Consider the following 13,638-nt stretch of genomic DNA (forward strand, 5'->3'; position numbering starts at 1 on the left):
AGGGTTGTTGTGATGATCAAATAAGGTTATTTGCATAAAAATATATTGTAAAATTTAAAGAACTATATAAATGTGAGATAGTATGAGTAGATTTTGAACAAAATATTTCTAGTTAAGGGAAGGTTGAAGGTAAAGAAGAGCAAAAATGAGCAGTAAAAGTAGTTATTTTTTAAGAGTAATAGAAAATAAACTTTTATAAATGGAAAAAATAATATGGGGGGTTAATTAATATTGCTATCATAGTTTAAATTGATAAAGCATTCGACTGAAAAGTGTTTTATGATTACAAATGATCTCATACATTCATCAATCATTTACTTAGGTTTTTTGGTTTTTTTTTTTTTGTTTTTTTGGGGGGTAAGGCAATTGGGGTTAAGTGACTTTCCCAAGGTCACACAGCTAGTAAGTGTCCAGGTGTCTAAGGCCGGATTAAACTAAGGTCCTCCTGAATCCAGGGCTGGTGCTTTATCTACTGTACCACCTAGCTGCCCCTATTTACTTAGGTAAAAAAAACCACACCTTTGTAAAGTATTTAAGATTTACAAAGTGCTTTTCACACAATGATCTTATAAAGTACCTAATATAAATATTATTCTCATATTACAGATAGGGAAACTGAATCTGAGAGAGATTAAATGACTTGCCCAAACAACTAACAAGTTGCTACTTAAACTTAGATTCCTTGATCCTAAGCCTTTTCCACTATACCACACTGGACTGTCTTTTATGTGCCACCTTCCCCAACTCATATATTAAAATAAAAGTCTTTGAAATTCAGTTCTTCCAAATCCTTGAATTAAATCCCTTGACCCTAAAAGTAAAGAATACAAAAGCAAAAGTAGAATACACTTTCCATGAAAGCTCAGACCCCATGGTTCACATTAGTACACTATTAAGAGGAAAAAAGTTTCTTAATACATAGAGAGAATCATTGACTACTTCACCTATTTAATCTTCAATTAAACAGTATGAAGCCAATTAATGCTTCTTTTATAATGGATTTGGGGACAACAAGTCATTAGAAAGTGGGTTGTAATTATCATTATCATTGGTCATTTACTTTCCTTAAGTCACTGAATAACCTTTGAATGAAACAATGATTGGTCCAACTGGTAAATCGAGTCAAATGTAAGTAGATAGCTAGGGAAGGGGGGGAAAACTTGTAGTTCATTAATTTGGGGTGGGGGGGGGCATTTGATTTAATATGCACAGAAAGCACAGGTAAATCATTGTTATGATCATTTGTCGTAGAACTTGTTTCCTCTAGGTATTTTAGTGGGAACAATGCTTACTTCCTTACTAATCCTTTTAAGACTCTTCAGTGTAAAACACTGCAAAGGTCCTTATGAAAAATGATTGAACATTACTTGACATCACAAAGAAGGGCTACCCCACGAAGTATCCAGTGCTCTGGGGGGTTGGAGTTCTAAGGTCTACTGCTGCAATGTAGTTCAAGTCTGTGCGGATTGGGCTTCCTTGTAAATTGGACACGAGTACATTCGGGGATCTCTTGAACCTTAAAAAAAAATGATAAGAAATGATAGAAATCTACAAAGTTCAAAACTCAAGTTATTATTCAGAGTGAAGAAAACAGTGTTATATATCTGAAGTATTTTAGAAGGGAGATAAAATGGTTCATCGAAACACACACCACACACCACACACACAAAACAGAAGTGAATTCTTCCACAGTGGAAATGTAGGGGGCAGAAGAGAAGTGGCTAATTTTACGCAGAAAAATATGCCTTTAAACTTTCCTACATATCAATGTCATTAATGCATTATAAAAACACAGTTAGTGGTCACTCTTAACTTACCTAATTTGCCCTAAGACATTCAGGCTCTTGTTATTTTACAGAGATAATCACTAAGATTGCTTGTGCCCAAGGTGTTCTGTAATTCTCTCTTTTTTCTTTTTCTCAATAATACACGGATTACATCCTTCCATGGATTTAAATCTGAACCTTGCTTAGGGCTTGCCTCATATATAAGTGGCCTGTAATATTTAATGAGAGCTCCATGGACAGATGAGGGGGCACTGCCACTCTGTTTCATTGTGAAAGTAAATCATGTTATTTTCAAAGTCCTCCCTATACCCCCTATCATCATCTGCCTGCTTATCACGAAACCACTTTTCATCAACAGTAACAAGGAGACCCCTTCATTTCCAGATGTTTTTAAAGCAAAATGAAAATATGATGTACCACACAATGAAAATGGTTTGTAAAGAGTGGGTCCAATTAGCCATACTAATGTAGTTCAGTACTTGAATGGTGCTTTAATGGCCTCTAAGAGTTGACTCATTTACCAAAAACCACTAACGTAGACATTCATTTCCAAGTATTATAAATGTTCTACTGAGTCATGGCAGTCTGTGTGTGTGAGTGTGTGTGTGTGTGTGTGTGTGTGTGTGTGTGTGTGTGTATGAGTGAGAGCGAGATAGACAGAGTATATAGATAGGACTGAGAAAGAGAGAGAACCCACCAAGTCATTAAAACATTAACTTCCTCAGTGGTACCTCAGTGCCATTGATGTTCTTCCTAATTTTGCTTAATTTTTTCCCCAGAACCAAACCTGGTATTGTTATTTTTTTCTGACATATAACTACCCCAGCAAGACTTCATCAGTCATAGAATTTATGCATTTGATACCCAGTAGAATATACAAGGATTGAAAAGGAAGTGCTAACTCCTACTCTTATGCTTGCCTCATCACTCCTGGCGAAGACTGGGAATCTTGAGATTGCCCAGTAGTGTCCAAGCATCATAGGTCCTACTAACCTGGAAGAGCTTCTAATACTTAGCAAATACGTGGTGGTGATGACTATGATGATAGTATATTTGACATATCTCAGTTAATCTATGAATATTTAGCTGTTGTCAGAGCAGCAGGCCTAGCTACATTCAGGAGGCTCATTACCAGAAGGCTGGCCTTCTTTTTAGCCATGTTTATTTATAAAGACCATAGGTAAACTAAAGCAGTAGAGAGATTGCTGTTTGTAATGCTGAGAGGGTATACTCACACAGATGAAATCAGACATCCTTGAAGTATTGAACAAAAGATTTTAAATTCAATGCCTCTACTTTTTCCATTCAAACTCAGTTTCAAATAAATAGGAATCTGTGATTTGAAATAGTATAAGCCATATCCAAACTAAAAAGAAAATCTCCACTTTTTCCACCCCCTACAATACCAATAGATCCACCAAAGGCTGGTTTTGCCAAGCCAATACCACATGTAATGTAAATGTTTTAAGCACCCTTTAAATTCAGCATTTTTTTGCAGAAGTACAGTTGTCCAATTCTACTAAACAACCTTGATTTCACCCAATTTTGATGGTGAATATCTTAAACACTTGATAAAATTGGCTGCTGTATGTGTTTCTTGTAGAGAATAAAATCATATGGGTGTTAGAAAAATATCCAAAACACATTTAAATCAAACATAGAACTATTTATATATTCCTATTAACTTATTATTATCAATCCCCAAAAACAATTTAAAATAATTTCAAATACAATGGGCAATTTTTCTCCGCAAAATCTACAAGCTATAATCTAAAATTTATCCAACAAATTTTGAAGGACACTTGCATAATGTTTTAAACCTTGATTATCAGGTGATTCTTTAATCCCTATCATCTCAGAGATCCTGTTTATCTGTAATAAGCTTACATAACTAAGAAGTATTGTCCTGCTATATAAAAAGATATAATTCTAGGATAATTTTTAAACCTCCTTTAAAGTTCTAAGGGAATAAATTAAGTCAATCAGTCAACAAGCATTTATCAAGCTCTTCCTGATATTACAGGCATTCAGCTAAACCCTGGGCCTACAGAAAAAGACAAAACAATCCATTACCTCAAACAATTTACATTCTATTGATGGAAAGAATATGTAAATAGATAAGAATATATAAGATATAAGCATAGTAAATGGAGAAGGTAAACTGAGAGGGAAAGGGCACAAGAAAGCTAGAAGAAATGAAGACACACTGGAGAAGGTAAGAATTTAACTGAGTCTTGAAGAAAACTGAAAGGTAGATATAATGGGACAGAATACACCAGGAATGGAAGAAGATAGTGCAAAGGCTCAGAGATGGGAAATGGGGTGTTAAACTTAAAGAACTACAAGTCAGCCATATAAGATCTGTCCTAGCGTGTGTGGAAGAAACTAAGTGTAGGATGACTGAAATGGTAAGGAAGAATCAGGTTCTGAAGAGACAAGTGCCAACAAAAAAGTATTTTATTGATCCTAAGAGGCTAATTAATAGAACGCTATTGGAGTTAATTGAGCAACAGATGGGTGGAGAAGCAAGGTCAGGCTTACATTTAAAAAAGCATTTTGGGGGCAGCTAGGTGGTGCAGTGGATAAAGCACCGACCCTGGAGTCAGGAGGACGTGAGTTCAAATCTGACCTCAGACACTTAACACTTACCAGCTGTGTGACCCTGGGCAAGTCACAACTCCAATTGCCTCACCAAAAAAAAATAAATCATAAAAACAAAAGCATTTTGGCAGCTGAATGGAGAATAGATTGGAATGTGCACATCATTTAGGCAGAGGCCATTTTGAAGGCTTCTGCTATAGTCCAGATGAGGTGTGATGAGATCCTGAATTTAGGCAGTAGTTGTACAAATATAGAAAAAGAATCATATAGGTGGGGTGCTGTAAAGGAAGAAATGACAAAATTTGGCACTGAATTGGATAAGTGAGGTGAGATTAATGATGCATCTATGATACTGAGTTTTGGAGCATGGGTGACTCGAACGTTGGTGTTACCCTCCAAAGTCATAGGAAGTTTGAAGAGAATAGTATTTAGGGAAAAGGAGAATACATTTTGTTTTGAATCTGTTGTGCTTGAGATGCCTATAATATATAACATATAATTTGATGTATCCTGGAGGCAGTTAGTAATGTATAACTATAGTTAAGTAAATAAAGCGAGGACTGGGCAAGAAAGATGGAGAGAGAGAGTAAAAGAGACTAGGAAGGAGAGGGAGGGGCAGAGAAAGAGAAAGAAGGATTAGAAGACATAAAAAGACAGAGACACGGGGGCAGCTAGGTGGCGCAGTGGATAAAGCATCGGCCTTGGATTCAGGAGTACCTGAGCTCAAATCCAGCCTCAGACACTTGACACTTACTAGCTGTGTGACCCTGGGCAAGTCACTTAACCCCCATTGCCCTGCAAAAAAAACCCAAAAAGACAGAGACACACCAGGGTGATAGATGATAGACAGATGATAGATGGAAATAGATAGATAGATAGATGATAGATAGATACAGATATACATAGATAGATACATAGATACAAAGAGAAATCTTGGAATTATCTGCATTTCTGTTGTTCATTCACTCATATCTGATTCTCTGTGAACCCAAGGACCACAACATACCAGGCCCTTCTATCCTCACTATTCATTATTTCCATGATACTATCTATCCATCTTCTCTACTGCCATCCCCTTTTCCTTTCACCTTCAATAATTTACAACAGGGTATTTTCCAATGAGTGCTGTCTTCTCATTATGTGGCCAAAGTATTTAAGTATTAGCGTCAGTATTTGACTTTCCAGCAAATAACCTCAATTAATTTATTTAAGTGTTGACCAATTTGAACTCCTTGATACCCAAAGGACTCTGAAAAGTCTTCTCCAGAACCACAATTCAAAAGTGTTGATTCTGCAGTTCTTAGACTTCCCTATATTGCAACTCTTATATATATGGTTATTGAACACAGGAGTTAATGTTCTCACCAAGTGAAATTGTATAAAGAAAAATAGCAACAATAACGAAAAAGATGACCTAAGACAGGACACTTGGGAACATGTTGTCAGTGGATATGACATGAGTGAAGATTCAATAAAGGAGAATGAGAAACTGAAAAAGGAATAGTCAATTATGTAGGAGGAGAACCAGGAGAGACAAGTGTCATTATAACCTAGAAAAGAGAGCGTATCTATAATAGGAGGATCAACAGTGTCAGATTCTACAGCAAGATCAAGAAGTATTGGAACTGAGAAATCTTTATTAGATTTGGCAATTAAAATGTACTTTATAAATTAGGTAAGAGTAGTTTCAGTTGAATGATGAGGTGAAGAGCCCAATTACAGTGGGTTTGGAGGAGAGGAGATATACACACCTAGAGTAGATGGTTTCTCAAGGAATTTGTAGGAAGCTAGAGAAAAAAATGATAGGGAGAAATTAAAGATAAGGGAAGAATTAGGGAGGATAGTAGGGCCAATTTGCTGGAGAAGTCATAAAGAACTCTTACTAATGGTGGATATAGAAGGGTTGTTCTTGGCAAAGTACAAGGACTACATCTTTATCTGGGTTTGAAGTGAAGGATGCATTGAGGGTATGTGTCTGAATAGTGTGAAATGAGGAAAAGGAGGAAAGGAGAAGTCACTTTGAAAAAAAGTGAAATACTGTTTGAAACCATCTCTTAGGTGAAATGGTAGAGAAAAGACTATTGTGGGAGGCTTAAGAAGATAAGAAAGTTTGGAACAATTATGGGGAAGAATGGGATAGCAAATGTGTATATTCCTGAAGTGAGTTTCCAGTTCAGATTAAAACAACATAGATTTATAGTGGAATTTGTAGTATGATTTCATGATTCTTTCACCTCCTTTTAGTAGCATGTGTTTAGGAGCAAAGGAAGTAAGTGGTGGGAGTAATCCAGGATTGGAGGTTGGCAAGGCATGATTGATGATAGGACAATGGGGCAAGGGATTAGAGAGTAGAAGACAATGTAGAATTGAGCTTGTTCACCAGTGGGTCAAGATAGGGAAGGGAGGAGAGTGTATGTGGTTCTAGGGCTGGGCCATAACCAGTTGTCTTGACTTTTGTCTTGCCACTGATTCTGGAAGAGACAGTGAAGCTGATGACTGTACAGCTCTGCCTTTCAAGACTTCATCCTTGTGATGTCATTAGTTCTCTTCAAGAATGAAATAAACAACAACAATATGGTCTAGGAAACAAGAGAAACTTGAAGGATAAGGAGATTATAGTGAGTTTGAAGAATAAGAATTTGGGTCAAAAGGATAAGGAATGAAGGAATCATAAAATATTGTGATCAAATAAATGTCAAAGTGTACTTGTGATTTACTCCACACTAAGGAAATGTGACCATCCATTTATGGAGAATTAATCACAAAAGCTTTTGCATTTCATAAAAAGATGAAATGGAATTTTAAAACATCTTTATTTTCAACACTCATTTCACAAAAAAACTTTCCAATAGACTTATTCAAATGAATTTTTTAAAAAATTGCTTCAGAACTGAAAGTATCCTTGCCAAATCACAGCATGAGACAAATATTTACAAGTGGAGAAGAAACCACAGCAAGTAGAAATGCTTAATAGAAGTGCTGACAGACACTAAACCACATCATGGATGACTCACAAGTATCACCCCTGATTAAGCAAATACTTTTGGAAACAAAAATAAATATACTGTGTAGGTGGACAAAATTAGTCAAATATGCTCAAATATGAAGCCTGGGGGATTGAAAATAAAGGAGAGAGAAAAAAGGATGGTATAAGAAGGTAGTCTACTAGATTATAAATGTCTTAGTTATGAGTCACTTTGTTGGAAATTTCCTCCCCTAGACTATTCAACTTCTTATCCTAATTTAGCTTATTATCCATACATTAATCCAATCAATTTTTCCCCCCACAAACTTGGGAGAAAGTATAAAGAATACAATCCTAGAGGGGCAGCTAGGTGATGCAGTGGATAAAGCACCGGCCCTGGATTCAGGAGGACCTGAAATCCAGCCTCAGACACTTGACACTTACTAGCTGTGTGAACCTAAGCAAGTCACTTAACCTTCATTGCCCTGAAAAAAAAAAAACCAACAACAAAAAAAACCCACAATCCTGAAGACCTCGGATTATCAGAAATAGTTGATAATAATTATAATATATTATATTGATAGCTTATATGCAAGTGTATAACATTAAGATTTACAAAATATTTTCCTTATAGCCTTATTAGGTAGGAAGTAAAAACATTATTATCTCAATTTTATAGATGAGAAAACTGAGGTTCAGAGAGATTATGTCACTTGCCCACAAAGTAGAAATTTCAAGGGTCAGGTAAAAGAGAGAAAGTAGAATAGACATCAACAGTTAAATCAGAAATAATCAGGAGCAAAGGGAAAACCAGTGGAAGAAAAAAGACAAAATAGGGTTGAGCTATAGAGAAGAAAAGATTGAGCAATCCATTGGCCTATATGCAACTCAGAGGAGAAGACAGAGGCTGAGACTATCAATTACAAGTACTTAAGGACTGAAAAAAGTGGGAAAGTTTCAATATAGGCAATATTCTTTGCCTCATGTAGACCTTCAGGTGCTTGTCTTTCAATGGATGCTGAAATATAGACAGCTGCTCAAGCCCTGATATCTCTTCTCAGTCTACAAATTAACTCTACCTTTTATATAAATTCTTTAGAATATGCACATCACTCACCCAGTAGGAAGAGTACAACCACCTAATTTATTGTTTTTTTGTTTGTGGGGTGTTTTTTTTTGGGGGGGGGTGAGGCAATGAGGGTTAAGTGACTTGCTCAGGGTCACATAGCTAGTAAGTGTCAAGGGTCTGAGGACAGATTTGAACTCAGGTCCTCCTGAATCCAGGACTGGTGCTTTATCCACTGCGCCACCTAGCTGCCTCATTACCACCTAATTTAAATGGAAACAACTTTGATTGATTAAAGGGTCTATCTGGTCCTTGTTCACACTTTCTGAATAATTGTGATATTTTCTCATCTGAGAAATGGATCAGGGTTTAGCATCATAACATACTTTAAATCAGGTGGGATGATTTGTTTATTTTATTCAAACATCCTCTACCCTTACATTAAGACACAGTAACAGAAACGGTGATACAGACTGTTCATCCTCCATATTATTCAAAGGATACATTTACTCCATAATATCCCATAGCTTAAGCATAAGCCAGCATCAGAAATATTCTGCAACTTACTTGTACCTGCCATGTGTCTTTTCATTTCCTTGTCATTTACATGAGACTTTGATAGCTTAAAGATCATGATGAACCTAGATCAGTGATCACAGGGCTTCTTCAGAAAATATTCATGTAAATAATGAGACTTTGTTCCAAGGATTAACTTATTAAAGCATTAAAAACACTGGGAAATTGCCCAAATAACATCCAACTTGTTCTATTCAGTTTTATTTGTAGTACATGTCCTGATTATATGAACTAACATACTGATTCAATGGACTAACCATCCAACTCTATGTTATAATATAAATAGTAGAAAATCATTTAGGTTTTTATGAATTATTTTAGGGCAATTTATGAGTAGACACTGGGGCTTGATTCAATATAATATCTTTTGCAAAGATCTGGAGGCTCTCACTAATGCATTTCATTTAAGTCTCATGCAAGGCTTCCAACAAGACAATTACAAACATCTGTGACAAGCATTTGAGGCAAATAATCTTAGAAGCAATCACTCTATAGAGCAACATCTTAAATATGTGAGGGACAGATCAAGTGCTCCAGCAGAGCCATGTAAATTAATACAGAACTAAGGAAAAGAAAGGACTCCAGCATATTGAATATATCCTGCATGAAGTCTCCTTAAATAGCAAAGACTTTTTTTTTCAGTATGGTTAGAAGTATACATTTCAAAAAATTATTTTGAAATTCTATTTCTAAGATTCTACTGAAGTTTTGTTTAAAATAAATGGTCTCGGGGGCGGCTAGGTGGCACAGTAGATTAAGCACCATCCCTGGATTCTGGAGTACCTGAGTTCAAATCCAGCTTCAGACACTTGACGCTTACTACCTGTGTGACCCTGGGCAAGTCACTTAACCCCCATTGCTTCACGCAAAAAAAAAACCAAAAAACAAAAAACAAATAAAATAAATGGTCTCACCACTATGAAAAAGTTTGATATCTATTGATCTAATCCCTTATTTTACAAATGAAGAAAGAGTAGCCCATAGAGGTTGAAACTTATTGGTTTAAGTAGATAGTTAATGTATGTTTTGAAGGGCAAAAATAAACTTATGAGGCCTCTATGAAAAGGACATAAATTGTGACCCTATTTCAAGGGTGGTGAATTTAAAGAGCAAATTTTGTTCTTCATAGTATGGAAGTCATTAATAATAAGTCACTATTTATAGAATGTCTCACTGAAAGTGTTCTTTGATCATTAGCAATGTTACACCTGTTTATTTTAATATATAACCATATCCCATAGTTTGTGTTTAAGAGAGAATTTACATTACCAATCAGACATAGAACAATAAAAGTACTTTTCAAAATAGACTGTTAATAACATCTATTTAGAGCAAGAAAGAGAGAACTATGCATTTTAAAAGAAAAGGCAAAAAAAAAACCCCTCAAATATCAGCCACTAGTTCTGCTACTGGTTTTATTTCCTCCTTTACCTGCTGCTAATGAGCATTAAATCTGAGTGACGCCTGGCAGGGGGAGTACATTCATTGACAAATTAAACTTTTCTTGAATAATCAAGCTTTGACTTTATTATAAAATTATTATTTTATTAATCTCACACTGAGATGTTCAATGTTAAATTTGAAAAGATTTTATAGTCTAATTGTAAATCAGCTGAGAAAAATAACTTCAGACATACAGTATAAAAAGTATTTTAATTTCATTTTATAATAGATACTTTTGGGGCAGCTAGATGGCGCAGTGGATAGAGCACCGGCCCTGGAGTCAGGAGTACCTGAGTTCAAATCCGGCCTCAGACACTTAACACTTACTAGCTGTGTGACCCTGGACAAGTCACTTAACCCCAATTTCCTCACTAAAAAAAAAAAAATAGATACTTTTTCACATGGAAAGTGAAGGTAATGAAAATACCAAGTGAAAGAAAAAAAAAACTATGGCAAAAATGACCTTTGGTTTTTATTTCTAAAAATGCAAGAGCCTCAGTATTTCACAAAACTGGGAGAAGCAATTAACATGAAGCTATTAGACATATGTTTATCATATAAAAACTGGCAAACTCAGTCCCTCAAATCACAGGCCATAATACAAATTGGATCATTTGTCTTATAGACACAAGCTTAATACTCATCCAATGACTAAAGGAACCATTATCTCTATTCTAGTCTTAAATTCAGACTGGGGAGAAAATATCTATATCAGAGTCTTCTAACTTCTGATTTCTAAAGGTAAGACTTTTTATGATTATGTAAAATTTACCACATTTGTTATTTTGGCACAAGAAAACTTGATATCAGTTCCTTCTTTGGAGGTGGATGATATGTTTCATCAATAGTCCTTTGGGCTTGTCTTGGATCATTGTATTGTTGAGAATATTCAAGTCATTCACAGTTCTTCATCAAACAATATTGCTGTCTCTGTGCACAGTGTTCTTTTGCTTCTGCTCACTTCACTATACATCATTTCATACATGTCTTTCCAGGCCTTTCTGAAGTCATCCTGCTTGTCATTTCTTATAGCACAATATCCCATCACCATCATAAATCACAGTTTGTTTAGCCATTCCCCAATGGATGGGCATTCCTTTCATTTCCAATTCTTAGCCACAACAAAATGAGCAGCTATAAATATTTTTGTACAAATAGGTCTTTTTTTTTTCTTTTTGGGGATGCCTTTAGGATATAAACCTAGTAGTTGTATTGTTGCATCAAAGTGTATAAGGCAAGACGTTTAAAATAGGAACCACTAAGAGAATAGGAAGGGGGTCAGAAGTTATGGTCAAGAGAGTTCTTATCTTAGACTTTGGGGCTGAGTCATCATAACTCAGAATTTCAAATTTATAAGATTTTATAATTTATCCCCAAACCATCTTCTGATTATCTTTTTAAATCTTTTTAAAAGACTTTGAAAATTATCATTTAAAATTCCCAGTAAGAAATAGAAATTTAAGGCAAAGGGGGCCAACCTTAAAATAGTTTTTTTGTTTGTTTGTTTTTTTGTTTTTGTTTTTTGCGGGGCAATGGGGGTTAAGTGACTTGCCCAGGGTCACACAGCTAGTAAGTGTCAAGTGTCTGAGGCCGGATTTGAACTCAGGTACTCCTGAATCCAGGGCTGGTGCTTTATCCACTGCGCCACCTAGCCGCCCCCCTTAAAATAGTTTTTGACATGAAGAACCAAAGATATATGTCATGTAATCGACAGCTATTTTGAAACTATGATTCACCAGTAAGCAAGTGAAAATAGCATTATAAGTTGATTTACTAGTAAATGACACATGAAATTGATAAGGAAAACATGTTAAGAAGCAAGACAGAAGAAGAGAACATATATAAAGAAGCAAAGATGAAGCATGATACACTGGAATGAACATGTGATCTGGAGTTAGATTACTTGGATTCAAATCTCATTTCTGATGCTCTTATGATATCTTGACGATCATGGGCAAATCAATTCTGGTCTTCAGTTTTATCATATGTAAGATGAGATCAAATGCATGATCTGTGGTTTATGATTTATCAGGGTAATAAGTATGATGATAGCAGGAAAGATACAAGAATAAAATTCCTATCTTAAATGGGAGGGGATGGGGAATCACTGATTTTTTTTGGCTTTTAAAAATAACATTGAATTTATTATTTATTTATTTTTAGCTTTCATTACTTTTTTAAAAAAATTAATAAAGTATTTTATTTTTTCCCATTACATGTAAAGATAGTTCTCAACTTTTGTTTATACGAGCTTTCCAATTTCAGATTTTTCTCCCTCCCTCCCCCCTCCCCTAGATAGAAGGTAATCTGATATAGGTTTTATATATATATATATATATATATATATGTATGTATATATGTATATATATACACACATAATAACATTAATCATATTTCTGCATTAGTCATGTTATAAGAGAAAAATCAGAGCAATGATGAAAAACCTCAAAATAGAAAAAACAACAGCACCAAAAACAAAAGAAATAGTATGGTTCATTCAGCATCTATACTCCACAGTTTTGTTTCTTTCTTGGATTTGGAGATCCTCTTCTATCATGAGTTCCCTGGAACTCTTCTGTACCATTGCATTGGTGAAAAGAATATAGTCCATCACAGTAGACCAACACTCAATGTTGATGATACTGTGTACAATGTTCTTCTGGTTCTGCTCATCTCATTCATCATCAGCCCATGCAAGACCCTCCAAGTTTCTCTGAACTCCTCCTGCTCATCATTTCTTATAGCACAATAGTAGTACATTGTATTCATATACCACAACTTCTCCAGCCATTCCCCAATTGATGGGAATCCCCTCAACTTCCAATTCCTTGCCACCACATAAAGAGCAGCTATAAATATTTTTGTACATGTGGGTCCCTTTCCCCTTTCCATGATTTCTTGGGGGAAAAGACCCAAAAGTAGTATTGCTGGGTCAAAGGGTATGGACAGCTTTATCGCCCTTTGGGCATAGGAATCACTGATTTTTCACAAGACCTAATGAGTTATTATAAATTAAAGGAACTGTATGTAGCAGTTATGTGTGTGTTTAGACTGGTAAAGGAATAATATCTATGAAATAAGCAAAGTGATGTGTTCTTAAAAAATAAGTAATGCAATAATTTAACAAAGTATTATAGATAAAAGTTCAAATTTGATGACTGTAACTTTGAATGTAAATTCGAGGGCATTGTATTTCTCCA

The 13,638-nt window shown here is 35.3% G+C and overlaps 1 protein-coding gene across 1 annotated transcript in view; it reads right to left on the bottom strand.

The window, feature by feature from the left end:
- Positions 1 to 529: 529 nt before the first annotated feature.
- The window catches only part of DNAH5 (dynein axonemal heavy chain 5), a gene marked incomplete at its 5' end in the record, with an annotated part of 294,184 nt that continues 281,075 nt past the window's right edge, over positions 530 to 13,638 (bottom strand). The window contains 3 exon segments of the mRNA XM_043995374.1: positions 530 to 1,422; positions 1,425 to 1,470; positions 1,473 to 1,516. Of these exon segments, the coding sequence (XP_043851309.1) occupies positions 1,364 to 1,422; positions 1,425 to 1,470; positions 1,473 to 1,516 (149 nt within the window).

This window comes from Dromiciops gliroides, chromosome 1, assembly GCF_019393635.1.
Source record: "Dromiciops gliroides isolate mDroGli1 chromosome 1, mDroGli1.pri, whole genome shotgun sequence".
NCBI lineage: Eukaryota > Metazoa > Chordata > Mammalia > Microbiotheria > Microbiotheriidae > Dromiciops > Dromiciops gliroides.